Genomic DNA, 27,328 nt, shown 5'->3' with positions numbered 1-27,328 from the left:
GCATTGTGATTTTTAGTTGAAGTCACGATCGCAATGCATATAGCTCTCGTAACTCTACTCAATTTTTGTAAGTAGGAAGAGCCCGTTAAGCTGGATTTTCACGCGCAGCAAACAGCTGAATGTAGCGTGCTCTGGTTGGTCAATTCACCAAAATCACCATTTTGTGACGTCTGATACTTGGCGATCTTGGTGAATTGACCAATTGGAGCACGCTGCATCTAACTATTTGCTGCACATGAAAATCCCGTGTAAGGGTCCTATACTAAGGGTGGGTATGTATGTACACTACACTGCGAAGATAATGACTTGTTGGATTGACACGTCAATTCTAAGGTTAGATTCAACAGGGATAACGATTTGTTGACTTGTCAATCCAACACGGTATTCTAAGGTTAGATTCGACTGTCATGGATTATGTTGTGTTTATTGAGATTGAGTTTGTTTCTTATGTGAGTATGACGCACGCGCTGATTTTAGGTTATATGCTTCATTTCAAATATAATTTCGGTGGCACATTTTCATCCCTTCCCCACGTACATCCCTAGATAGCAGCGCTGCGACATGGCTATTTCAAACACTAAAAATCACGGACAACAAGAGAACCACGCCACTCTGTAGAAAATTGGCTTCGTTGCCAGACCTGTGTGTAGACCGTGGTGTCACCACACTGATCCAGAGCATAGGCGATCCTCTCAGTGTTCCCAACCGTAACATAATTATAGTACATGTCACATAATTTGACTACTTGTACTATGTAACATTGGACCCGTACTATAACTCGTAAATGTACTATAATTTCACATTCACTGCGATCGCGTGTAAATTGTTCCTCGTTCCGTTCGGTTTTTCTTCCTCGTCGATGTTTTGCTAGAATCTTTTCTTTCCCCCCCGATTCCCCATAAACGCTCTTCGACCATGAGTCCGTTTCACCAAAGGAAAAAAGACATTATTTAAATAAAATAATTGAATTTGAGTGTTCATAGGTGTTTTTTGTTTCTTTTCACGAATCAATTTTACGTTATTCAGGTTTTCTGAAAAATACTAGAATTTTCTTATGCGTACGATAATGCTACGGCCCTGGCCACATAATTCTGATCGACGGGGTTGGGAACGCTGGATCCTCTTACCTCTACTCAGTGTAGTCATAACAGTGGTGCGGACATGTCATCAAGCGTCCACCGGTAATGCCAAAGTGAATCGTCTTCGGGTAACGCCAAAACGAGTGACGCCACGCCATTCTACGGCACGGGAGTGACGAGTCTCCTATGGTTAGGCAGTGTTAGTAAATAAAAAACTTCGACATCGCATTACCGATTGTTTCAATACCTTACCATCGAACTATCAATGTTCTTCCTGAAATATCGAAATATTAATTGTTAACATCGGTTGTGAAAACAAGCGCGAAAATTTGTGAAATGCTAACTACAATTATTAAAAAAAAGATAAACTTGAAACTTTCAAATGTTAAATTATAGTCATCGTTAAAAATAAGTATAAAGTATAATAATTTAATATCAAGTAATTGAATTAAATATCTAATTAATAGCGAGAAATTTAGCAGAAAATACAGATTTATAATCAAACTTATTTACATGTACATCCTACACCCGGAAATGGTATAGACAAGTTACCGACAGATGTTGACACAGAAATTTAATTTACCACTGACAGTACTGACTTGACGATGTTGATAGTTCAATATTTTCCATCGACTATCAATGTATCGACTTTATGAAACATCGATGTTTCCTTAAAGAAACATCGATAGTCGAAGTATCGATGTATATTGCCCATCCCAATCAACATAATCACAATAGGTTCAGTTAACCGACGTTTGTGTGTATTTGGCATTTTCCAATCTGCGAAAGTACGAAAAATAGACATGAGATATGATTGATAATTGAGGATTTATCACTCATCGTACATCAATTTTCCATACTTGACCTACGAGGAAGCTTAGTTGAAAATGGAATTCGAGGGTAAGTTTATATAGCGCACCTTATTTAAACCTAACCTATAATTCCACACATCATTCACAGACACCGAATTTAGTCACTCCGCCTTTAGTTCCGTGCTAGATTCGAATTTTAACTTTTATTTAGGGGTAATGTCACCACCGAATTACATTGTTGCACAAAGTAAGATCAATGAATATTCCGTGTGCGGGTCGGTGGACGTGTCGACAAATGTGAGGCTGAAGTTCCCAACATTAATATCACTATGCATTTTTGAGAAAAATTGTTATTCCGCAACTCTAGATTGCCTTAAATTCAACGTGTTGTTATAAACCAACGCATATATTTGAGAAACTTAATTCTTTGAGAGTCATTCTAAAGTTGTAAACTACTGATTTTTTCCAATATTTTCTTACACTAAAGCGGTGCATCACTCGGACCAGGACATGGAAAAAAAGTGTTTCACATACGAAATATACATCTGAGCGTACCTTGCACAGAGAAGATCATGTCTCGTGTTCAGAAAATGAATTCCGATTCAAAAATGATGAAAATAGATCTAGAAATAAGGTATTTGAAACAAACTCAGGCAATGCTTGCACTCGGCAACGAAGTGCAGCTAATAAAAAATAATGGTTACGAAGGTCTCTGGTAACTGGGAAATTCAAGAAAACTGTAAATTATTCAAGAATTTGAGTTGCTTAAAAAATTTTAGAAGTAAAAGAAAATTTTTGACAGTAATTGTATATTTGTTCTGCACTTGGCATTTTTTATATTGAGTCACTGAAAAACAGTTCATTGCTTTGATCCATTCAAAGAATTTTTTCCTTAAAATTCATTAATTTTAATACCAAGTGTAATGTGTTAAGTAGCATGAAAGAATATAGAGGTATCTATCTCGAAGAATGTTGTTAGTTTTGTCCGTTTTGTAAAAAACTTTGTGGTAATCCGACCATAGTAGCGCCATGGCAGCATGCAAGACTATGAAATGGGATTGACTCAAGTTCAAATCCGCAGTCACGTGTTGTGATTCCTTTAAGCAGTCTGTTGAGTATAAAATCTACAGATATTACGCAGGGTGAACTATTGGAGGCATTGAAAATGTAGTTACTAGGGAATAGAATAAACATTATATTAGATTACATTGCATTTATTAGTATTCAGGATGCAGGCCTATTTATATTTTATACAGGTAACAGAATCGATAAAATATAAATCAAACATTTAAGATAAACACAACATGAAATATTTCTATCTTTCATCAATAAACAAGAAATATGCATGTAGATGTATGCCGATAAAACACAGTGAAATCAACGATTTAAAAAAATAGAGTGCTTATCGATCCCATGCAGACATGTCAATAATTTCACCTTAATGACAACATGGATTGATTTATGAATTGGACAAACTTGATGTTTTCGTTTACTATTACCAGCAGATTGCGAAATATCGGTATCAGAATTTATAATTGTTGCAAAATCTGACCTTATTTCCCTGCATTCAGCAGGAAGACTAACAGCAGAATAAACTGACACTCGCATTTATCTCATATAAAGTAGTTCTAGTCTTTACAAGCCAGCATACGCCAGTGCACCGATCAGAATCATTGGCTGACTGATAAGGCGTTTGACCATTCAGAGTGTGGTCATTTCTGTATGACATCTCTGTCAGAACCCCGTTATACCGGCCTAGGCTTCAGCCTAGCCAGTACCCTTATTGTAAAAGCATTATCAATCCTAAAATGGGGTATGCTCAGGCTTTGTATTGACGAGTTGAGGTTTGACCTTGGTCCTGCTACATGGGTGGAGGTTTTCTGCGGTTTTCTTCATTCTTGCAACGAATGTTGTTATTCTTAGAGAAGATCATACGTTAGATGCTGCCGCGATACTCTGGAAAATGGCCTCTGCAATTACCATAAGCAATTTGTTTTGGTTTATTTTATCCTAAGGCCATTCAAATAAATATTGATGAAATCAACTAATTTGAACAAATATGGAGATACTCATAGAGTTTTTTATTTTCAGAAAGTAAAAGCAGTTCCAATGACGACTTGAATGGATCTCGATCGCGTTCACAAGCATCCAGGTCTCCGTCACGGTCTCGCTCCCCTTCAGTGACTAAATCTAGATCCACTTCGCCACAGTCTGAAGTGTCTCATGGATCTGTTAACCCAGTTACAAGAAGTAGATCTCGCTCGAACTCTGGTAGTCAAAAAAGTTCACCAGAAAGGTATGCCAGCTTTACCACTAAATTAATTTCTCTGTCCATTTTCTAATTATTAGTCAGGATCGATGAAGTTCGTTAATTGACGGTAAAGGAAATCAAGAATAAGACGAATGGAGCAAGAGCATGTGGTTACTAGATTATGATAGAAAATGCCATTGAAACAGTAGTCGTTAATAATTGATATTTCAGACCATGATAATGGGCCTCGTAAGAAAACTGAAAAGTTTTCATCCGTCGTAAATGATGTATGATATGCAAAAAGATGAGGAAATCCTAGCTTGAAAACAATATAACCTAAAGCATGCTGAGCAAGTTACAAGAGTTTGTGGTTGCGATCTGCATGTTTGAATTTTTGATATTACAATTTACTTTGACAAATCGATCTAAACTAATTGCACTGCAGTTGCACAATTATTAGCCTTTCAGTTATCCGGACTTTTGTTGATAAAAACTCCACCTTATTAGACACGATCAGCTTATCCAAGCACTGTCTATTTACGGAGGTGTATGCGCTGATATTAAGGAAGAACTGTCATAAAACGATCTGTTGATGAGATAGTACGTTTTCAAATATATAGGGTCATTTATTCGGAATATTGGCCGCCGCATCCTTACGTGAGAAAGAACCATTTATGCGGGCTTTACATAAAATAGGCTGCATCCGTCTCACTCTGGGGTTCAATATATGACCCTGTATATAAAAATATATACTCTCCTCATAATACCTTGGATAAACTAGGTTTTACTGTACGTTAAACATGGTACTAAATAGGATATCAATCCAATCCTGTTCCCTGGCAGCCAAGGTCCACCAATCACAATATGTGTATTAAACTGTTTCAGATTAGGGCAATATTTTGTTATTTGTTTATTTATGTTTTTTTTTTTTGCTAAAACAAGGTTTGAAGGTTAGTTTTTAGCTGAACTAAAAATACTTTCAAAGTAAAGGATGAAGTTAGTAACACCATTGCAACGATACACGATTCGAAAAAAATTGCTAATTCGCATCTTTTATGACATTCCGAGTAAAGCATTATAAACAAACTATACACTAGTTCTGAAAAGCCAATTCCTTGAAAATTATCCTAAAATTGCCTAATAATAATTTTTTCTGCTGATGTATTGTTACGTTAACGTTACTAATTTCAGCCTCATTTTTAAGATGAGTATATCAGGTGCTTTATTCCGTGTGATTTTCTGCTTCGAATAACGTGAAACAAAGCACACATATTCCAGTTTCTTTGTGGAATTTTCCAACAAAACAGTATGGTTGGACAATTGGACTGACTCCACTGTAATATAAATAATAGCATATTTTTTTTTTGTAGAGCTTAGATTGTAGACTATCATAGAAAAATCCGCGTAAAAACATAAATAAGGGTATTCGTTTGTCACATGTAATACAGGTGGGAAACAGTCATACGCTGTAATTTGCCTCTTACATTTGAGCTAAGAAATCGATACTTTGGTTGAATTTTTCATGGTGTAAAAATTAGTGTTTGGTCTAAACGCTGGTACAGTGAAGAAATAGCCGATTGTGTATCAAGGTGGCAATGTAGGTATTTTTACCTCGAGCGTGAGTATGCAATACGAGACATAGGCAAGTGCACATGTATGAGATGAAGACACAAGTTTCAAATATGTGAGACGTAAAAGTACCTTGCCCCCATGGTGCACATGATACTTTATGTGATAAAAGTATAGTTTAAATTATTTTCTTTTTTTTTTTTTCTAATTTGAAAACTTCTAGTTACTGGGTTGTTTCAGTGCTTTCTTTTGTATTGTCGCATAACTGGTTATTAGTATAGAACACAAGCATGGAAAAACGGGTCAGACATGCTTACATTACATAAAAAACATTACGTTATTTTAAATTGAGAACCACACAGTTAACACCTACTAGTGCCTCTGGATCTGATAATCATGATGCTCATGAATACATTGGTTTCTTGAAGTTTACATAGCAGGGAAAAATTGAAAGAATGTGGAAACGAATGAAGCATACTTCTTTTTTACATTTATATTATAGTCAACTAACTTAATAAATATTGATAATACTTACAATTGTTGTTATGTATTAGTGGTAAAGGCTTCAGTTTTGTCACGATCCAATGTTACTGCATGTTTTTAAACGTAAATGATACTGGTGCAACGACTTGAGGGTCGTTTATTCCTGAGTGGCAAGGAATAAGGTGTAAGTGGATTCAACTTCGCTTTTGCGTTTGAGACCAACCAGGATGAGGACTCTTAATTGAGGTGTTGAAAGTGAACATGGGTTCCATAGATTAAATAGCACTTGACGATTTACTGATTATAAAAGTAAATATGCGTGATGACGAGTATTAGAGAGGGCACAAAAAGAAGTGCATAGATCAAGAGGTAAAGACAAGTTGTATAGTTTGGAAAGTAGATGGGAAGTGACTTGGGGTGATCCAAACAAAGCATAAGTGAGTGCAAGAAGCAGAGTGCATGATAGGGGTTTTGGGAATGAGAGGTGATAACCAAATGTGCAAAGGATGGACGAGGGATTGTTTAGTCTGGTGAGCGTTCCTTCTTGTTCCAAACTCTCAGTCCTTGAAAGTTCAAATCACATTTTTTTTCAATTCTGAGATTACCCTGCTTAAAAAATCTGACACAGACTGTCGGATTACAAATTGTAGCGGATCTGTGTCGTATCCGACAGAGATCCGACAGTCTGTGTCGGATTTTTTAAGCAGGGTAGTCATAGTTGATTTTTCATAATGCAGAAATTCTACCTGTTTATATGTTTGTTAAGTCTTTTTTGTCCATTAGCTTGTGCAAAATATACAACTATTACAATTATCATAAGATATTTACCACAACCCAGGTTCGACAATGTATCCAATAAAGTGTTATCTGGAAAATAGAACAATCGCTAAGATTATTGAGGTTTTTCATTAAATATTCAATTTTCGATATTTCTATTGTTAGGCCAATTCATTGTAATCATTTATCAACAAATTAAAAACAGGATGCAGGAATCTAAGTGGAAAAATTAGTAACAATTTAACCATTCTATGATATGAATGTTGGAATCATAATCCTGAATTTAGATTCTCTTGCTATTTAGTTTTGTAATTATTACTGTTTAGAGTTCTAAAAAATGATCCAGCTTCATAATCCAACTTCATCTAAATATTTTCGTTCATAATATACTTCATGCTTAATACACACGTTTATTGTTTTAGGTCAAACCGAGGTTCGCCGGTACATTCTCCATCAGCATCGCCTATTCCAGTTGCAAATTCAGGAGAGCTTCGTACCCGCTCTAAATCGCCCACACCATCACCTCGAAATGGCTCATTATCGCCAGGTTCACGAAAAGCAGATGCTCAGAATGAAGTTCGATCCAGATCATCGTCTGCATCCAAAAAAAGTGCATCTCATTCAAGGTCCAGAAGCATGTCATTAGAAACATCAGTAGCTGATAAAAAAGATTCACAACCTATGTCAAAGGAAAATTTGCAATCTCCAACTGCTTCGGGGAAAAGCTCCAGATCGTCTTCTAGCTCGAGAAAAAGTTCAAAATCACCAATGGTGGCAAGAAAATCACGGTCCAGATCAAAATCAGGTTCCCCGAAAATTTCCTCTCCCAGAACAGCATCTAGGTCTCGTTCAAAGTCTGGTTCTAGCAAAGATGGTAGAAGTAGATCAAGGTCTAGATCGAAATCAAGAGATGAGAAAGGAGTCTCAAGATCACAATCGCGGTCCAGATCAAGATCCAGATCGCGGCAATCCGCTTCTCCCACGTCTGGTTCAAGAAAACGTTCACTGTCAAAGTCTACGTCACCTTCTAAGGATAAAAAATCTACTTCTCGATCAAGATCCAGGTCTGTTTCTGGATCTAAAAAAACTTCACTCTCCCCAGTTGGATCCAGGGAAGGATCTTTAGCCAGCCCTGTAGAGCAAAGGCTTTCTAGATCAAGGTCTCCATCAGAAAATGTAAAGCCTACACGAAACTCTAGATCCAGATCTGCTTCTGGCTCCAGAAGAGCTTCTCGTTCACCATCTGGATCCAGGAAAGGGTCCCGTTCCAGATCGCGCTCGAGATCTGGATCGAGGACATCAAGATCTAGGTCAAGGTCTAGGTCGAACACTCCGAAGTCTACGAGATCGTTGTCCCATTCTCAGAGAGATTCTCGATCAAGGTCAAGAAGTGGTTCGGCAAAGAATACATCGAGACTGAGAACAAGATCTCGATCAGGATCTAAAGCTGCCTCTCGATCTCGATCTCGATCTGGATCAGCATCAGATAAATCAAGATCAAGGTCACAGTCAAGATCTAAAAAATCAAGATCAAGATCACGATCCGGTTCCAGAAAATCGAGATCGCGTTCGCGGTCACGGTCTGTAAAATCCAAAGTAAGGTCAAGGTCAAGGTCCAGGTCTGGATCAAGGTTACGATTGTCTGCGTCACGTTCTCGGTCGCGTTCAAAATCACGGTCCAGGTCAAGAGTAAGATCAAGATCCCGATCGAAATTGAGGTCGAGGTCGAAATCTGGATCGAGATCGGGATCGGGATCGAGATCGAGATCGAGATCGAGGTCGAGATCGAGATCAGTGTCGGAGTCTAGAAAGTCACGGAGTCGAAGCAGGGATTCCAACGAAGTCCTCAAAAGTCGTAACAAACTACTATCTGACTCCGAAGAAGAAGGTGACGGGATCAGGACTACGAAAAGGATGAACCATCAGCTGTCTGATTCGGAAAATGAGGAGGAAGATGGCCCAACTGCAAAGAAAGCGAAAGGCTCAGATAAAGAAGGAGAGCAGGGTCTTGACGAAGATCAGGAAGGAGAAACGGAAGCGAAACCAAATGAAGAAGACAAACAGGTGTCCCAAGATGCTGAAAATGAAGATTCCGATGATGGTATACGTCCTGGTGGTGGAGAGTGAGTAATCGATATTTCAAAGCCATACGTACTTATGTATAGATTGCCTATTCGGTTTAGATGCAGTCTGCAGGGTGTCAATCAAAGTAAAATTAAAATAACAAGGATTTCAGGGGTGTTGGGCCAAAATTCTAGTGACTAGTGTTTTCGGTGAAAATAATTTCTGATACTATGTCATTTTCTATCCTATGCCTAAACTGAATAGACAAATTGAATTGATTTTCAATTTCATTGTATTATGTTTTGCCCAGCAAACGAGTTGACAGATTGAATTTCGCAATGGTAGAGTACAATGCCAATGTTGAAGGGATCCAATTTCAGTATATACTTCTGTAGTGTAATTAAAATTCGACAGTGCATACTTATAAACACTCTGATATGATGGCATACCAGTTAAAATTTCATTGATTCATTGCAAGTATGCGTATGTGGTTTTAAATCACTATGAATACGTTTGGTTGCAGAAATAGAACGTGTAGAATCGTCAGGTGAAATAGAAAAAAAACAAACGAAAGACCGAATCCATCCTAAATTACGCAAGTAGTTCTATTCGTAGTCATCAAATCCTGATGAAATATGTAGTTATTAAAGTATGTTTAAGACATGTGTATGTGTATATAAAAGACACATGTTTTAGCGAATTCAAGAAATAAAAATTCCTGCAATGTGTTCTTAATTTTCTAGTTTACGGCAAATTTGACCACTAAAATTGGTTTGAAAATCCTCTATCATTGCACCCAATGGAGAGTTGTTATTATTTTTTTTTTTTTCTTTTTTAATTTTTTCATTCAAACGAGATCTTTGGTTTATTTTGGAATCCCTTAAAATGTACAAAAAATCTTTAAATTATTAGCTTGACAAAAAAGCGACAGTAAATATTCCTCTTACTTTCTTCGAAAATGAACATACAACGATTCAAAAATCGATTCGGTTTTGACTTTGACTAAAACGGTTTGTTTGATTTGAAATGGATTCTGCTCAAAATATCACTTTAATACAAAATTTAATTGGCATATCTTGATGGTATTAAAGCACAGCATAAGCCATTCGGCGAATAGTTCTACCCTCGGTTGTACCTAGCGATTTGAAACCACATTTATGTATCGAGTATTTCATCTCAACTGGACGTGCCCACGGGTCTTATGAGGTTGAAGTTAATAACGTCATTGTAACGATGCATGTTTGGGCGAAATTATTACTTTTCAACTTTAAGATTGTTTCAAATTCCGTAAACCGTAATGGAATAAAACATACTCATGTTTCAAAAACCTAATTTCGAAGTAATTCTAAAATTGTGGAATAGTAATTTTTTTCCCTAAATTTTTATCACATTAATGTTACTAACTGTAATATTGGCAGACCTAGACATTTTGAAAATTGCTGATATTCTTTCAATTTGTAGTATGATTAAAAAACTTTACTGTATTTTCTGGTTCTTTATTTTATTGCTCTGTTTCGTTGTTTTTCATTTTAGTGTAGTAATTTGTGGTCCTATACCTCATGATTCGTTAGGTACTTGTATAGAAAAAATGTATAGTACAAAACATCTTAGGGTCTGCGTGTCATACTATATTTTCTTTCAACTTTGGCATGACTCAAAACTTTTTTCATCTGAACAATCAGCATAAACTATTTTTGTCAGCTATAAGCCATCATCAATTATTTCAAAAAAAATTCAATAAACATTCAAAGACCTTGACTGGCGACTCAATTGGTTCAGGGGTTGCGATCACTTAAATATTAGAATACCAGAAATTCAAAAAATCCGTAGTTAATTAAGAATGTTATTAATTAAAGGAAAAAAAAATCAGCAATTCTGAAATAGTCGAGATGTGTGGTCTCCGTCATGTGCAAACAAGCAACATCTTTTTATATCAGTCTCTTTTTTTCTTTTGAAATCTACTTCACTTGCTTATTTCCTCAGCAATCTAAATTGTTTTCATGTTAAGTAAAACGCATATGCTGAAATTACGAGGATTACCGCATATTAGAATTGAGCTAAAGCTCTATGATCAAGTATGACTTTTGTCGACTTGTACACTACAATATAATAATTTTTCCATTTTTATTCTATTGCTGCATAGATTTGGCGGGTATTCGTAAGTATATTAATTTCCTGATGATGTAATAGATGGTAAGCGTTTTGGTGACTGATAAATTTACTGCTAACATGTGCACAAAATCAAAACAAACACAGCTTATGAATTCTTCAGTGTTTCCTATCTTGACCAAAATATTGAAAATTCATCTCTATCATTAGATGTACTCATAAATGAATAGAAAAATAGCATCCCGAAAGAGCACACTGTTCAACAATATGAAGACATTATTCGTGATCTTTGAAATGTATCTTCTCATTTTCTAATTTATAGAAGTTCCATACAAAGTAAGTTATGTAGTTTATTACAACGGCAAATTGGAATAGTTTCAATGGGGTGGAGATAGATCTGGAGAATTTAGAATACCTGGAAATGTCAGGGAAGTTTCGTCTCAGTTGGCATTGAATCCAAGCATATTTCTCTTAAGCACTCGACATAACTAATTTCAGATGGGCAGGCAGTTATTTTCATGGTAAATTCGCTTAAAATAGGGATTTCTTGACGAGTGTAAAGTGCCGTACGAGCCGAAAGGGAGTGTAAAACTCAAACGAGTCAAGAAGTCCCTATATGCATACATGCCGCAAATTGTATTTTCTGTGCTACTTCCTGTTAAAGACGAGAATATTGTGTAGTATATATATTCATAGGTACACACTTAAAAGCCGACTTTCAAGCACTAGTACTCATAAAAATCTACAAAGTAGTTGAGCTGTTAACGGAAGTAGTGCAGAAAAATTATTCTGCCTCAAGTCTTCAAACTCGTCAATAAAGAATGGAAAGCTGAGCAAGGAAAATAATTTCTAATGCTTAAAAATACTCTCAAATATTAGTTATTTCCGTTTTTTAACTCTCGAAAAATTTTCGCATAGATCGGATCTTCAAAAACTTCTCCATCAGTTGAAAATCTATAATTGTTCAGTACCCCATAAATAAAAAATGATATTTCCAACACAGTTAGAAAAATTTTCAGATTGCCTGTGAAAAACCTCGAACTCTTAGGAATTCTTATTTTGACAGTCTGGTTTTCACTTACCCTGGTATTGTCTTTACTGAATCAAAGTGGGAATAATTCCGAGTTTAAAGAATAACTTGTCATCTGTTACAAACATTTGTTACAGCAAAAAGATTGAAATAGGCATGATATAAATGTTTGAATGCAATAACAAATCATATTTCATTTTGCAAAATTTTTCATTTACAGTGATGATCACATGTCAGATTTTGACCGCATGCTGGCACGGAAAAAGGAGGAGCAGACTCGACGCCGCAAACGGAAAGACATTACTATCATCAACGACAATGACGACATTATCGCTCAGTTATTATCAGACATGAGAAATGCCTCAGAGGAAGACAGGAAATTCAATCAGCAGGGCAAGCCTGCGACAAATAAAATTGCAATGCTTCCCAAGGTGCTGTCTCAACTAAAAAAGCACGATTTGCAATTGGCATTTCTAGAACATAATGTACTCAACATTCTCACCGATTGGCTGGCTCCGATGCCCGACCGCTCACTTCCATCTTTAAGAATACGTGAAAGCATACTGAAATTGTTGTGGGAGGTAAGTGAGAAGATGGACCTTTCATAGCTAAATATTAAAAACGGTACAACCCACTACAGCTAGATGCTCGGAAAAGCGAAGATTCTGTCGCATTTGAATCATTCAAATCTATATTATTCAGAATCTCAGATACTTTTGTCGATCTTTTATGATGTTGTATGTCCTACGAATCAGAAGTTAAACGAACAATAGAACTAGGATGTACTTGTTCAGGCTGTCTAGCTTCAGAGAATTTGCTATGGTCTGAAAAAATTTCAGAGAATTCGGGCACAGATCGTGGACTTTTTCAGGTTTCTTTATTACCGTTTTAGGGCTAATACTCTATGCAATACGTACAACATCTGTAGAAAGTTGATGCGTACAGAGAAGTATGTATGTTAAATTGTGCCATAAAGATCGAATTGTCGAATTTGGAGGTGTTCATTCAATATGTAGAAGACACAAAATGAAAGCAATTCCTAAAGTTTCATCAAAATTGATTGATTCTTAGGGGTCGCGAAAAATGTGTTGTTTTTTTTAAATGACTTGTGCCATTTTTTAAATAAAATTTGTTGCTTCACTTTACCACATTATTATTACAATTTTTTTGTTAAAATTTAGTGAAATAGTTAATATTCAATATTTTGAAGCTGTTGAAGTAGTATTCATTTAGCATTATGATGGGTAAATGTAATTTCTAAAGGGTCGATTTCATATCCTCAAAAATACGTTACGTTTTTTCGTTATTTAATCATAACCTATGGCAAGTTTTGATGATGATGCCGACGAATCAAACTAACGGCTAGGTATGATTATCTTTTATGTAAGTACATATATCATGATGTGTTTTCTTGAAATAAGGATGACTGAATAAATGACTGAAATGTTAAACAATTGAAATTTGAGAAAAGTTGACTATTTCAACTCACAATGAAAATATTATCAGTATAATAATTCAATTAATTTGTACAAGGCAAACTGAATTTGATCAATACTGTCGTATTTTTTCTAATCAAACCGAGAAAAGAATTTTTGAAACCTTGGTGTTTTAATGTTATCTGAATACACGGTGTGCAGAGTGTGAAGATAATCCTCATGCATGACCTCGCAAAACTGACTTTGAGCTTGATATCAAAAATTGAACATGGTAAAAAAACGTTTAACGGTGTTTAATGCATTCGAAAGTCCATTGAAATTGGTCAAGTTGTACTTCTAAAATCCAAGATAGAAGTCTCTCGCTATACACACATACATATACCCAAAATACATATTAGGAGGCCTTCGGCATCCTCAGCTTATTGATAAATCTACTAGGCACTCCCTTTTGCAATCATACCAAAAAATTAAAACTGCCCAATCAAATAGTTGTTTCATCAAAATTGTTTCTCTTTCAACTAAACAACACAGCGTAAGAATGAACAACAAGAAAATAAGGAACAGAGGTTCCTAACAATTACAAACTGCATGTGTAAAAAATAATTAAAATTATCATAGAAACAATAGACGCTTGCAATAACTATTGGACAAGGTAATACAAAACATTAAGTGAGGCATAAAACTGATTGGTGCTCAGTTAAAATTTTTAAAAACATTTTAAAAACTCTTAACACATATTTCAGACCTTATATGTGACCAGTATGACGTAAAATATTCTAAAAACCGGTGAAACATTTGAGATCGATCAAAACTTTGCTTCACTTAAACATTATTCACCGAAGTAGTTTGCATGTCGTTGAACAGATGAGTAATGTGATACGTGATTGAGATGCTATAGAATCTATCGTTTGGAAGGATTGTGAGCATAAACCTGCATCATTTATGCATCTCTAAAGATCTTTAAAAGAACCTCTCAAAATGTGCATAATTCTACAATTTTTAATTTTCCGAATTACTTGGTATACTTTGGTTTGGTGAAAAATTTTCTGAAAAATAACGCCCAAAATGGAATTAGTGACGTCTAATAATCAACTTCTGTGACATGAAGTAACCCATTATCAAATACATTAAGAATTAGTTGTTAGATAGAAAAAACTAAGGTTGTGTGACATATATTGATAGAATTATCTCGTGAACACTTGAATTTCCAGTTTCCGAGGATAGATCAATCTTCATTGAAGCATTCTGGCATAGGAAAGGCTGTGATGTACCTGTATAAACACCCGAGAGAAACTAAGGAAAACAAAGAGCGTGCGGGGAAGTTGATCAACGAATGGGCGCGTCCAATTTTCAATCTTTCTGCCGATTTCAAAGCAATGTCTAGAGAGGAAAGACTACAACGAGATATGGAGCAAACACCTCAAAAAAGACGTAAAAATGATGACGGTGAATCATCGCAGAAATCTCAAGACATCAATAGAGCCCTCAAAGGAGATGCTAAGTGAGACTATTTCATTTTCTATCCGTTTTTTAATTAAAAATCATACACTACGGTCGGCGTAACATGTGTTAATGAAACCCCAACGTCCACTTAAAACTGGACATGAGCGTATAGAATCAAAATAATGTTTTACCGTAATAAATGTATCTAATAATTGAGCTTCATAATTATCAATACACAAAATTTAGTGAAAACATGCATGATATCATGCATTTGCAATTTAAGATCCATTATTTTGCGGATTAATGGATTTTTTAAATTTAAATTATACAATTTCTTTTGTTAAACCCTGTTTTTCTGCATAGACCTTTGAGGCCTGGAGATCCTGGTTGGGTGGGCAGAGCAAGAGTTCCTGTACCATCAAACAAAGACTACGTTGTACGTCCAGACTGGAAATCTGACGTTGATATTAGCCGAGTAAGTTTAATTTATGCAATTATTATATTGGGATTGGTGTTTATTCAACCAGGTTTTGTACTGTACTGATTAGTTTTTTGCTTATCTACTTTCAGACTTCCAAAAAGCAAATGAATCGTTTTGAACGACATATGAAGAATTACGTGGATGGGAAAAGGCTTAAAAAAGCACGCCGAGCTGTCGACATATCCATTGAGGGTCGGAAAATGTCGTTATGAAAACATGAATGTGTAAATGTTTTGATTAAAAAAAAAAAAAGAAAGGAAAGTACACTGTGAATGTTATATAGGTTAGATAATAGGCAATTTCAAGAAGACTACCAAGATAATGATAAGGTTATATAATTTACCTATTCTGATTGAGTGCAGCCTGCAGGCAGAACATTAAAATTAAATTGAGATTATTAGGATTCTAGATAATTATGAATTTTTAACATCTAATTAGCAACCTTGGTCTTGTCATTTTTGTTATTAGGCACCATTTTAGCCATTGATGTTTTCGAATTCGGATGTATTTCTAATGTGGCAGTCACTTTCTGGTACTACTTATAACTTAATGGTGGATTATTGATTAAACGTCGCTTTCTGGAAATATTTCATCTTCTAATGATTTTTATCTAAGCAATCATTTGAATGAACAATTGATTTTGTTGATTATAACAAGCAAATATTCAGAATTCATCAAGTTTCCAAAGTCATGCATTCAAGAGTGCCGGGTTCTGAAATTTCATATCCCGAACCATAAGAACAAATAGTTTAGTCACTATATCCGAAATAATTATTTTCGCGCCTTGAGATATGACAATTAAAAATACTTTCAAGGGAGTGTAAAAAACTTGAGAGTATTCACAGGTTATATTATGGATCCATATGCTCGCAGGTTCTTGGAAATGGCGGATGCAGGACTGAACAAAGACATGTTTTATGATGTACAAACACCATGTAATTACATTACATTGATCACAATGTCTGAAAGCCAAAAAAATGATAATAATTTCTATTCTTTCACACCATCTGCCTGCACTCAAAACCTATTTTCTTTTTCAAAAAAAAACGTTCAGTGTATTCGATTACTTGTCTTAGTCTCTAAAGTATTTGCTAAAATCGATCCTCGAGGAGAATGACATCATCAAGATTCAAAACAGCTTGAAGTGTTAAAAGTTCTTGATTTAAAATTTTAGCGAGTTGCATAATTTACCTTCTCTTTAATTTCATAAGACGATAATCTGCTATTCCAACTTGTAGGTAAATCCAGAAATGCAGAAGCCTTTGAACTGGACTCTATGTATAGTAATTTTTTGAAAATCAAATTTTATTTGCTCCATATAATTTTTCAAAATACTTTTTTCTTGCATCGCAAACTCAATGTACGTATTATGTTTCGCAAGAATATACTGTAGAGTTAAGCGGTTAACAGGTATTGAATTTTCTGAGCAAGAGTTGAAAATAGTGATTTTTGCACCATTCCAATACTTTTTCCCACTAAACGAAGAGTAAAAAAAACCAGCAAAGGGGGTGCCGGGTGGTTAACAAGAAGGGTGAATGTATTAGGTGTATATCAGTTTTGGCCGTGAAGTAATTGGTTTTTCAATGGCAAAGTACAAATTTTCACAAATTGGTGACAAGGAGGTCCGATTCGAATTGAAATGGTGCTTCTGGTTAAATCCGTAAAATTTAGGTTTGAGATGGCTAACTTCAAATGTCTCACACCTCAAATATGTGTCGCGCAATGTGTTACCTAATAGACGTTCTTTCTCAGGCTTACAATTAGAGTAGACATAATTGAAATCAGATTGTTGGAAAGTTAAATGGTGATAACAAACTTGATCGACTTGTTTTTTGTTTTTCGATCTTGAGGCCCTCGCTTCTACTTCACTGCTCGTTCAGATACAAATAGGTGTTACGTGCTCAGTCACTCGTCGCACTTATAACTTATTCTTCATCTCTCTTATCTAGAATCCTCTTCATTCCGTTAGACTCAACAATCTCTTGCACATCCTGTAGACACTTGACTATCTCCTCTCATTCCCAGAACTCTGATCATGCACTCTGCTATCTGTACTGTCTCACTCTTCATTCTTCACATCCCAAGTCACTTCATCTTTACCACTCGATTTCACATCTTCCTTCGAAACTGTGTGTCTTCACCTTTCAAACCAATCAATAAATATCAAACTTATATTCTAATAGTACCACGCATTTTTTCAACCCTACTGCTCGACTTTCCGGTTGCTCTTAAACGCAAAAGCAAAGTTGAACCCAGTCGCACTCTACTTCTTACCGCTCGGGAATAAACAACCCTTAAGTCGTTACATAGATCAAATTGAATTTATAGAAATATTCAAATTATAAGTTGTAGGTGTGCAGTATTTACAAAGTTGAAGAATATATAGAGTAATTTCGTCTTTTAAATTTTTTACAATTAGGTTCCATTTGCACGGGTGAGTCATCCCCATCTGTAAAAAAAAAAAAAAAATGATGAATAGGGTTCAGGTTTCGACAACTCTTAAATATGAGGAATTAGCAAAATTATTTAAATTAGAAGACTGCTAACTCCAAAACCGTGCATGAAAAAATTCATGTCTGTAGATAACTATCATATAAATAAATTATTCGAGGATCAAAGGGAATTACGATTTTTGTTTGATTTAGGATTTTTTAAATACACTGTACATTATGGAGTTTTGGTGTGCTTTAAATTGTAGGATCTTGAAGCTAACCAGATAATAGGTGAATTAGTACAGGGATATTTTACAGTAATCAGTCAAGTAATTTGATTAAAAATGTCTATGATAACCAACCCATATTGGAAATCTGTAATTCATTTCCTGTGGTGATGTTTACTGCAGCACTCTCGTCTTGTTCGCTAGGCAAGTCCAAATTTTTCGATGGCGATGGAACTGTAAATGAGGCCTCAAATTCAATCGTTCTTTCCGTATCATTGTCTTCACCGAGGGAAAATTTTTCGGGGTCTGCTTCTATAGATGTAGAAGACATATCTCTAGATTCGTGTCTCATATTTGATACATCAGTACTTGACTCATCATCAGATTTTGATTCTGTACGGCCTGCATCTACCATTTGTAATAAAACTACTGGATCATCTATCCCCAACAGGTTACAGAACTCTGTTGTTTGGGGGTTTATTTGAAGTTTAACTGACTTTTTAGTCCATGTATCAGGGGATTCTGGTCTATAAGGTGGTACCGTGCATTTAAAATTATCGGGAACTTCCAAATCGTGATTAAATTTCTTCAAAATATTTTCCTTTTCTTCATTGGATGGTGTATAAATCCATCTACCATTTCCAGCAGGACCTGGCATGTAATGTAGCCCATGTTTAACACTCAATAAGTGATTGGTAAGAAATAATATTGTCAGCCATTCCAAATCATATGAAATTTTCAATGGTAAGCTATCGTTGTGATCAATTTCTAAAACCTGAAGGAACTTTCGTTTCGGCAAACACTTGTCGAGTGCCAGAAATTTCGTAATTCTTTTGCCATTTTCTTCGGGAACGATTGCAGCAAATTTGCAATGTAGATGAGCAGCAAACCAAAAAGACGGATAATGGTGCTGTAGCAAGTCCATGAACGGTTGACTTCCTAGTGCATCGTTTGCAATATCTTCTCTGTAAAAAAAAAAATTGCATTTTTCATTACAACAGTACTACTATTTCGTGATTATGGAGATTACATGCATTCATTGAGCACTGTTACCATAACAAGTTTGATTGGAAATCAATGTTTTCAGTATTTAAGAGAAAAACGTGTCACTTTTTGACCTGATGATTATTCCGCTTTACATCAGCACAGATCACTTTAAATATGACCTTGCAAATTGACCTTGACATTTGGTGTCAACTCAAGTACGATTTTTATTAATTCAGAAAGTTCTTTTCATTAAGCGGAAACGTTAGCACACTTCAAGCGACTTATACAAGAGCTATAATTACCAGTATCAGTGAATAACATGCTGAACCCATTTATGATACCCCAGATGAAAGTGCAAAATATTGATATTATAAAAGGCACTAATCATTATTTTAGTTTGAAAATCTCAAAAATGATTAAGTTAGTCTCAGTATTATACATTTTTGAAAAATTAAAGGCTGTTGCTTCAGATGGTGGCACCTATTCATACTGAATGAAGCTATGCCGAGATACTTCTGAAGTGGCATATTGAACAAAGCTTATAATTGCTGTATTTCACTATTACTACTGCCTGGTGCCATACCATTAGTACCTTATCAAAGATCGAACAGGTTAGTAAGAGTAGTGTTAAGTGACAAAATTAGCAATTACAATTACGCGAACTGTTTGTGGTAATGCATAACTATCTCCACAGAATGTAGAAAGCACACTGCGCTGCTGCGCGGATACTATTCTACTTCAAAATGATATGAGGATATTCCTGAGATTACCCGACTGTCTTCTACTTGTGTATCAAGCATGTCTTTTGTGAGAAATTTTGTAATGTAATGTTTCGATGTATCCGTTACTCGTCAATGCATTATTGATAACCAATTGCACAGCATCCTAGCCCAGGAGCCTATGTCATTTTAAGGTCAGATGTTATTCACTTTGATATTCATAGAATTAGTTATTTGGACCGAGTAAGAAATGTATATGATATTGCTGACACTGTCCGTTAAGGCCATGTTGCCCAACGTTATAATAAACATGTAGGTTTAGGCAATAAGTTTGTTATATTTTATTCATTTCGCAACTTTTCTAGTATATAGTTTTTTTTTTAACAATTATTAATGATAAAACACTTCTTAGAACTGGCAAGAGGGACTGTACCCTTCTTACAAACAATAAACAATATAAGTTTAGAGAGGCATGTTGTTCGCGCGTGCAAGTGGGTTAATCCGTTTCTTACACTCTTCCAAAAGTGGAAGTCGTAAGCACCTTGAGCCATTGATTGAAACGACATGTATTGGTTTTCTAATGTATACAGTATTAGGTGATAATATTTTCAGATATGTTAAAATTATTCAACTTACTCTTACAATGCAAACTCTACGCGCATATACTGAAGAGAAAGAGCAGCACGGGGTACTCATGATTTCCGCTCTTGGACAAGTGTAAGAAATGAATTGCCTCACTAGACTCTGCAATATTAAAATTTTTTTTTTGATATTCAACTTTTATAATTTTATGAATATGAATTTTTAACTAAGCAATATACCTCTCTATAATTATGTAGTACATTACTTGTAAAAACGGCTTGGTCCCTCTTGACAGGCATAAGAAGTGTTTTATCACTCATAATTGATCAAAAAAACTAAATACCAAACAAGTTTCAAGATGAATGAAATATGTCACCCATTTCATTTTCAAATGTAAGGGTTGCCCCACACTCTAGGCATATAAAATGATTTTCCATATTAGAAGGGCATATCTGATAAGAAACCTGGGGCTCTGAGTGAATAAGACTTAGCACAAAATCGGCCCACAGAGTTGGAACCATCCCACAAATAGATGGGTTATTCATTCGTAATACGATTATTGAATCAACATAGTACAGAGAGTTCTATATAAGGTCTTAGGATTGTACAAGAACGGTCTAGGAATTATTCTGATGCAATCAGAAGTGGTCAATTAAGGTTTTAAGAAATGAGGTGCATGGCCAACTAAAACATGTGATGCTGTTAAAAAAACAAGTCTCAAGGTAGCGGTTCCACATTTAACTTCAATTAGCCATATAAAAAATTGTGGAAAAAGTTCCGAAGCATTGACGGGAGGTAATTTTTTTCAAAGTAAAATAAATTCTACAATCGCAGTATCCTTATAGTTATTTATGTTTCAAGTTGGATATTTTTAGTAAGCGTGGAATCCCTCATTAATATAAACACCTGCAATATTTTTCTTACCTAAAATATGGCTTATTTCTTAGCAATACCGCTTCATTGCCATATTTTGTTATTCCACTAGGCCAATCATGGGATAAAAATATATCGATGTGGCTGCTAATCTAAGGAAAAAAATTGTCAGTTTAAATCTTGCTCACACTGAGGAGAATCAGTAATTTGGGAAAAATTGTAATTCAATTGCATGAAGATCACCTGTTTAATCCTAAATATTTCTAGGTTCCGGGTATGATAAACACTTCTTAAGGTTTTGTCTGTGTACGGAGGTTTTTCATAATGACCTTGCATCCAATTGTGGCTTTTGTAGATTCCTGAAATTCCGGCTATTCTTATTCCTGCTACATTTATTACACCTGCGTATCCCAGGTAATAAATGTTAGTGGCGACCCAACCACCATAAGGTAATTCTTGTAGGTAATTCGAAGCCTCGTGATTACCACCTATAAATATCGTTAGTATTGGAGCAATTTTTTCCCCAGAATAATATCTGCAACAGAATATTTAGACACAAAATAACAATAATCGGTAGTTATAGGACTTATAATCGAGCAAAAATGTGGCTGGCTGTTCTCATTGATTATTAACTTAAAGCCTCTGAGCCAGTTGAAATCATATAGTTTTCTTAATATTTCATTCAAATAGACTTTGTTTTACTACAGCTGAGTTATTTGCAAGATTATCATTAGTATGTATTTCTTCCAACTTTTCACTACCTGAAAAATAATACAAATTTGAGAAGGAACAAAATTTGCTTAAAATTTTATTTGTATCATTATCCATATATCACGAAACCAAAGTTGATAACATTGATGTGACAAAACATTTAAAAAGGATCACTATTTTCCAACTGTAGAGTGGACTTGGAAAATAGTTTTCAAACAATCAATTAATTTTAACTAAATTAAAACTAATTTAATCCGTTAGAACTTGAGCATGATAACGAATCTGGATTCCACTTGGAATGCAAACCTAAATTCGCTTCACCATGCAATTATTACTCAGTCAGAAACAAGGGAAAGACTAAATATTAGATTTTTGGGATTGTAGGTATTGAATCGAAAGGTTGTATGAAATGATTGTCTTACCACCTTCATGAATTGATTGTCTTGCACTTGCGATGAAAAAAAATACTAGTTATGTTAGATATATCGTTACTATATACATACTTGTAAAACGTACACATATCTTTGTACTTGTCTGGCACGGCCATGCAATGCAGATCGTTTAAATTTCTCGTTGATTGAAAATCTCCACAACAAATCAATAAATCTATCTTTTTACCATCAATTTTTTCCAACTGTAGAATTGTATCATATATGATTTCCAATTCTCCATGAGCACACCCTTCTACAGCAATCCTCATTGTAACGATTGATAGTAAAAAATGAATGCACGGAGTCGTAGGACAACATGAATGTTTCCATACTTGAAAATTGGCCAAGGAGCAAACAGGGCACTGAGGAATTGGCGTTGAGTAAAGATCGGTGTTGCCAGATTGTCCATACGTCGTACCCCTAGAGTGATTTCGTTTATCCCTAAAAATACCCTAAATTCCGGCACAACAATTGTAATTGAGGTGGGGGAAATGTAGACCACCCGATTGGATCACGGCACTTTCGATCGATATTCCCACGATTTTAAAAGGTTAATTTTCTGTTGATTTACGGTGATTTTGACAAATATAGTGGGAATAGTCTTAAAAGTATACAGAACAATTTTAATAGTATATCAAATGAAAATTTGAGTTGGTGTCGATTAGACCCATAAATTCAAACCAATACATTTAACTTAAGGTAAAACTAAGGGCGTTGACTGAGGACATATAAAGACTGATAGCCCTATGGGACTTTGCGTAATGGAAAATTTACGCGATAAATCATGGACTTATAAAGGCCGTGTTCGAAAATTGACTGACAGTACTGTCAGCAATCTTTTATCTCTTTTGCACTGCCGAGTTCATGGACAGCTCTGTCTCGGTCCTAGGGAATTTTTAGTACTGGCAGTCAATTTACGAACACGACCAAAGATAGACTGATAGCGTTTTCCACTGGTTGCACTGAGTGCGCACTGGCTCGAACAGGGGGCACTCGTTCCGTCCATGCGTCGCCCGGCATCGGGGCAAACCTTCCTAGTGGAACACGCCATAAAACGTATAAAGGCAGACTAGATCATAATTTCTCCTAAATCAGAAATAATGTGACGTTACTTGACCGACTGCGCGACTGTCAGTTTTTCAAGCAAGTGATACAGAAGCCAATTGAACAAACGCAACGGTAATTTTTTGTTTGTAAATAAATGTCACAATTTAAATGTTAGGCACGAGCATACAAGGGCAAAAAAATTGACAATTCCACTGAAAAGATAAAAATTAATAAGCAGCAAGTCAAGTTGTCCCAATCTCATGAAATATACCTCGCACTTAACCTCTAAAAGTTGAAAAAATGTGTATCCATACTTCGATATCGGACATGCTGTGGATTACTCCTATGAAATTAAAAATTCTGGGAATCTATCCTCTATCTTTCGGCTCCAGCAAGTCGTCATCACTGCTAGAAGAAGATGAAATTAGATCTAATAAAAGAGTTGCTGTCACAGCATCTATTTCGACGTGATTACGACTCTTTCACGATTGGTAGCCATAATTGCACTGCTTTGACACCGACTCCCGATTTCAGGGCAATATTTTACGCACTCAGTGCTAAATTCACGCACCCGAGCTGCCAGTGGAACACGTTGGAGATAAGAGTATCGCTAGTGCGCTCTCAGTTTACACTCAGCGCAACCAATGGAAAACGCTATGAGCGCTCCTATAAGAGGTACTGAAGCTTACATATAAAGGACAGAGATATGTCGAGAGTCACTGATATATATGTACACTAGATTGGATTAAGCGTGGTGCCGTCACGCCAATTGAACGGTAGCCATTTCGTACAGATTCTTGTCACTTCAGATATATATATATATATATATACACGTGATATGTGATGTATGTGTATATAATCGATTGCGACGGAAAATTACAGTAACAATTATTGAGGTAACAATGAGTACCTGCGTTTTTTGCAAAACAAAGCAATCAAAATATTGTGGACGATCATTTCACAAGTGAGTATACAACGCTGAAGCGTTCTGCAAATGATAACTTGCAGAGGTTATGTCAGCATACGAAGTATTTACTAATTATATTTAACGAGTATTATAACGTACGAATCTTGTCAGTAAAAATTCACAATATTTGAATTATGAACCGATCTTATTATAATTGAAATTGAAAACTCGGGTATTATTGACTCAGGGATTAAATTATAATTCGATATGTAGATTTCCCGTGAAAGATGTGTTGCGCGTTCAGCATTGGTTAGAAGAAATGAAGAGGAAGGACTGGAAGCCAAACCGAAATAGCACATTGTGTTCAGCTCATTTTACAAATGACTGCTTTGATAGGACAGGATTCCTAATTACATTGAAAAAGAACAGTGTACCAACTATATTTGACAACCCAAAATCAGAGTGTTCATCTTGTCACCGATTAAAGGAATATGGACGTGGCTATTCATTCTTCAAGTAAGTACCGTTACTCAATGCAACATAACGTGTGAATTAATAAATTTAAACTTTGCTTGTTATGTAGGTTCCCATTGGATGAACCTGATATTATGAAGCAATGGATCGCAAATATAAACATTGGACCGTGGTCTCCATCAAGTGATAGCTTTCTGTGTTCCGACCACTTTGAACTCTCTTGCTTTCAGAAGAAAAGTAAAAATTATATAACTTTACGAAAAGGCAGTATCCCAACGTTATTTGGTGAGATCTGAAACTATTAATCCCTATTAGGTCAGAGAAAACTCAGTGTGCATAAAGACACGTTGATGTGATGCACTATTGCGTCAATGCCGTCAAAGCGGTTAATTACCTACAGATTATAAAGTGCTCTGTTACAGAAAAATCGTGTGTGACACATTTCTGTGTATTTCCATTGTCGTTATTTATTAGTAATTTATCTGTAGGTGAAAACTTGCAGCAGACCGAATTTCAGGATGAATCCGATCGGCCCACCACAGTGAATGTAACCAAATTACATGATCACCTACACATTTGTACCTGATTTGCATGCTCAGATATGTACATCTTTTTTATTTTCTTTTGATTGTGCTTGTAACTTTTTCTTCATGTGAATGGATTGTGGATTGATACTACTAATTATATTGCGGTTGTGGTTTATCTCACGCAACTCTATAAAAATGCCTTAACGTTTGCAAGGAATGTTTTATTCTCCATATTTTTGAATAAAGTTTTTACTCACCCAATTCGATATAATTTAATTCAAAACTTTTTTTACATGTCTTAAGCTCCACTTTGATGATCAATGGATGGTAAATGGATTCCCTAACGGTTGAATTAGTGATATACAAATTTTTGAATAATCCGTATGGAATTCAGCCCACCATAGGATGAAGGATAATGGACGGAAACTTCTCAGAATTAAGGACTTCTTTTGAACATAAAGAAAAATCACGCTTAAATACAAGGTTTTCGTCATATTATTTAATGATCTTTTACACCATATAATTGTAAATAATAATATACTTTTGAAAAAATGATTTGTTCTTCATTTAATGTATCAAACATTATTTTACTCGTCAAAAACTTTTTTGTGTGACGAATATATCGTTAGATCTAAATAGCATATATTACGCAGTTCAAATCTAGCGCGCATTTTGTGACAACTTTCTGTACAAGATGGCGGAAATTCAATTTTTCAATTGGACGCACGAGCTTACACGGTAATATCCAATCCAGTGTATATATATATCAGTGGTCGAGAGTACTGCTCTCTCTTTTCAATCGGTTTCATACCGGGAGACAACGGAGCAGTGGAAGTAGAACAGCTATAGATATAGGCGCATAATTTCGCCTCAATCTCCTCTACCGCCTCGATCCCCGCCGCAAATATCGTCAGAAAGAGAAAAAAGTACTTTCTGTCCTTTAAATGTTTGCTTCAAGCGGCTCATACGAGCGCTCAGTCTATCTTTTAAGTCTATGCAATAAATTCATCGTCAAGCGGCGCCCTCTGCGTCCTTTCTTGCACGCGCAACCCAATCCGGCAAGCGGTCGGTAGGTAGAGGCAACAAGAACTGATGTTACCACCGCTTACCGCGTGTTTCGACACAATGCGGAGTCTAAAATTATTATAGATATGGAGTGACGAACGGGAACAGACTGAAATTTTCAGATAACCCCGTAAGAAGTCCGTATACTTTTCGACTATGCAAATTTATTAAACAAATTTAGCATTACTAATGCAACTCTATCACATAGTCAAAAATAATGTCAGCTGAATAGATGCACAATAAACATACACCTGATCCAATGTAAATATGGTTAGAAACCGTTTCTTGATGCAAGGAGAAATAGTCGAAGAAGTTAATCAAATGATGAAGATATATAGTTATTTCTATATGTTCCACCGTATGTAATTTGTGTACATATGTAATACATAACTCATACCGTTGATTGAGGATATGGGACTTTCTTTTACAAAACGAACCGATATCGATAAAAATTGACCGACACATAAAAATCTACAGATTTAGCTGAATTTTTTTTACGGGTTTCATATCAATAAAAAAAAAGATATGTATTTGAGGATTTTTTTTCCACATATTTTGGAAAACAGAAGGGGTCGAAAATTTGAGAATTTGGTGATTTTCTGCTTAGAGACTCATTTTCAAAAATTCATAACTCCGGTTCTATTTCAGAAAGAAAGTTCTTTTTTTCATTTTAAAGCTAAAAGAATGAATTTTAATAAAAAAAAATAGTTTCATTGAAAATTATTAACAAATTCATATTGTTATAAACAATCAAAATGTTTAAATCGATTTTTAACAATTGCCCTCACCTCATAACGAGTTCTTAGTTTAAC

General features: G+C 35.4%; 3 protein-coding genes across 8 annotated transcripts; 2 read left to right on the top strand and 1 right to left on the bottom strand.

The window, feature by feature from the left end:
• The first annotated feature begins 1,148 nt into the window (after window positions 1-1,148).
• Window positions 1,149-19,160, top strand: LOC124223992 (protein IWS1 homolog). 2 transcript variants are annotated; one of them, XM_046636461.2, is made up of 8 exons: window positions 1,149-1,979; window positions 3,983-4,187; window positions 7,394-9,094; window positions 11,179-11,193; window positions 12,395-12,755; window positions 14,822-15,111; window positions 15,417-15,528; window positions 15,624-19,160. In XM_046636461.2, the coding sequence occupies exons 1-8, from the start codon at window positions 1,967-1,969 to the stop codon at window positions 15,744-15,746; spliced, it is 2,820 nt and encodes a 939-aa protein (XP_046492417.1). In that variant the 5' UTR covers window positions 1,149-1,966; the 3' UTR covers window positions 15,747-19,160. The 2 variants fall into 2 exon arrangements, with proteins under 2 accessions (XP_046492417.1, XP_046492418.1); XM_046636462.2 differs by lacking the exon at window positions 11,179-11,193 and having other exon boundaries at window positions 1,150-1,979.
• On the bottom strand, window positions 17,842-22,917 carry LOC124223995 (lariat debranching enzyme). Of its 3 annotated transcripts, none has more exons than XM_046636480.2 (5): window positions 22,569-22,917; window positions 21,598-21,889; window positions 21,406-21,506; window positions 18,329-19,158; window positions 17,842-17,983 (listed from the first exon to the last, which is right to left on the bottom strand). In XM_046636480.2, the coding sequence occupies exons 1-5, from the start codon at window positions 22,763-22,765 to the stop codon at window positions 17,898-17,900; spliced, it is 1,506 nt and encodes a 501-aa protein (XP_046492436.1). In that variant the 5' UTR covers window positions 22,766-22,917; the 3' UTR covers window positions 17,842-17,897. The 3 variants fall into 3 exon arrangements, with proteins under 3 accessions (XP_046492436.1, XP_068993633.1, XP_068993634.1); XM_069137532.1 differs by having other exon boundaries at window positions 21,598-21,842; window positions 22,582-22,891; XM_069137533.1 differs by having other exon boundaries at window positions 21,598-21,842; window positions 22,684-22,890.
• A 616-nt stretch (window positions 22,918-23,533) lies between these two features.
• On the top strand, window positions 23,534-25,948 carry LOC124224002 (THAP domain-containing protein 5-like). Of its 3 annotated transcripts, none has more exons than XR_006884402.2 (5): window positions 23,534-23,675; window positions 24,078-24,605; window positions 24,724-24,966; window positions 25,034-25,209; window positions 25,413-25,948. XR_006884402.2 is itself a non-coding variant. In XM_069137534.1 (5 exons), the coding sequence occupies exons 2-5, from the start codon at window positions 24,446-24,448 to the stop codon at window positions 25,508-25,510; spliced, it is 579 nt and encodes a 192-aa protein (XP_068993635.1). In that variant the 5' UTR covers window positions 23,593-23,675; window positions 24,078-24,445; the 3' UTR covers window positions 25,511-25,948. The 3 variants fall into 3 exon arrangements, 1 of the variants encoding a protein (XP_068993635.1); XR_006884401.2 differs by having other exon boundaries at window positions 23,537-23,675; window positions 24,078-24,571; XM_069137534.1 differs by having other exon boundaries at window positions 23,593-23,675; window positions 24,078-24,507.
• The last annotated feature ends 1,380 nt before the right edge of the window (window positions 25,949-27,328 follow it).

Source organism: Neodiprion pinetum, chromosome 7 (genome assembly GCF_021155775.2).
Source record: "Neodiprion pinetum isolate iyNeoPine1 chromosome 7, iyNeoPine1.2, whole genome shotgun sequence".
Taxonomy (NCBI): Eukaryota; Metazoa; Arthropoda; class Insecta; order Hymenoptera; family Diprionidae; genus Neodiprion; species Neodiprion pinetum.
The sequence above is the reverse complement of the archived record's forward strand: the minus strand, read 5'-3'. Positions and strand labels throughout refer to the sequence as shown.

Bases quoted from the DNA above. Each gene is read 5' to 3' on its own strand.
- LOC124223992 (XM_046636461.2), top strand. The intron at 12,756-14,821 runs GTAAGTGAGAAG...TTGAATTTCCAG, and splicing joins TACTGAAATTGTTGTGGGAG to TTTCCGAGGATAGATCAATC. The intron at 15,529-15,623 runs GTAAGTTTAATT...ATCTACTTTCAG, and splicing joins CTGACGTTGATATTAGCCGA to ACTTCCAAAAAGCAAATGAA.
- LOC124223995 (XM_046636480.2), bottom strand. From the start codon at position 22,765: ATGAGGATTGCTGTAGAAGGGTGTGCTCATGGAGAATTGGAAATCATA. The intron at 21,890-22,568 runs GTATGTATATAG...ATTCTGTTGCAG, and splicing joins GATATGTGTACGTTTTACAA to ATATTATTCTGGGGAAAAAA. The intron at 17,984-18,328 runs GTTGGTTATCAT...TTTTTTTTACAG, and splicing joins ATTACAGATTTCCAATATGG to ATGGGGATGACTCACCCGTG.
- LOC124224002 (XM_069137534.1), top strand. From the start codon at position 24,446: ATGAGTACCTGCGTTTTTTGCAAAACAAAGCAATCAAAATATTGTGGA. The intron at 24,508-24,723 runs GTGAGTATACAA...TTCGATATGTAG, and splicing joins TGTGGACGATCATTTCACAA to ATTTCCCGTGAAAGATGTGT. The intron at 24,967-25,033 runs GTAAGTACCGTT...CTTGTTATGTAG, and splicing joins CGTGGCTATTCATTCTTCAA to GTTCCCATTGGATGAACCTG.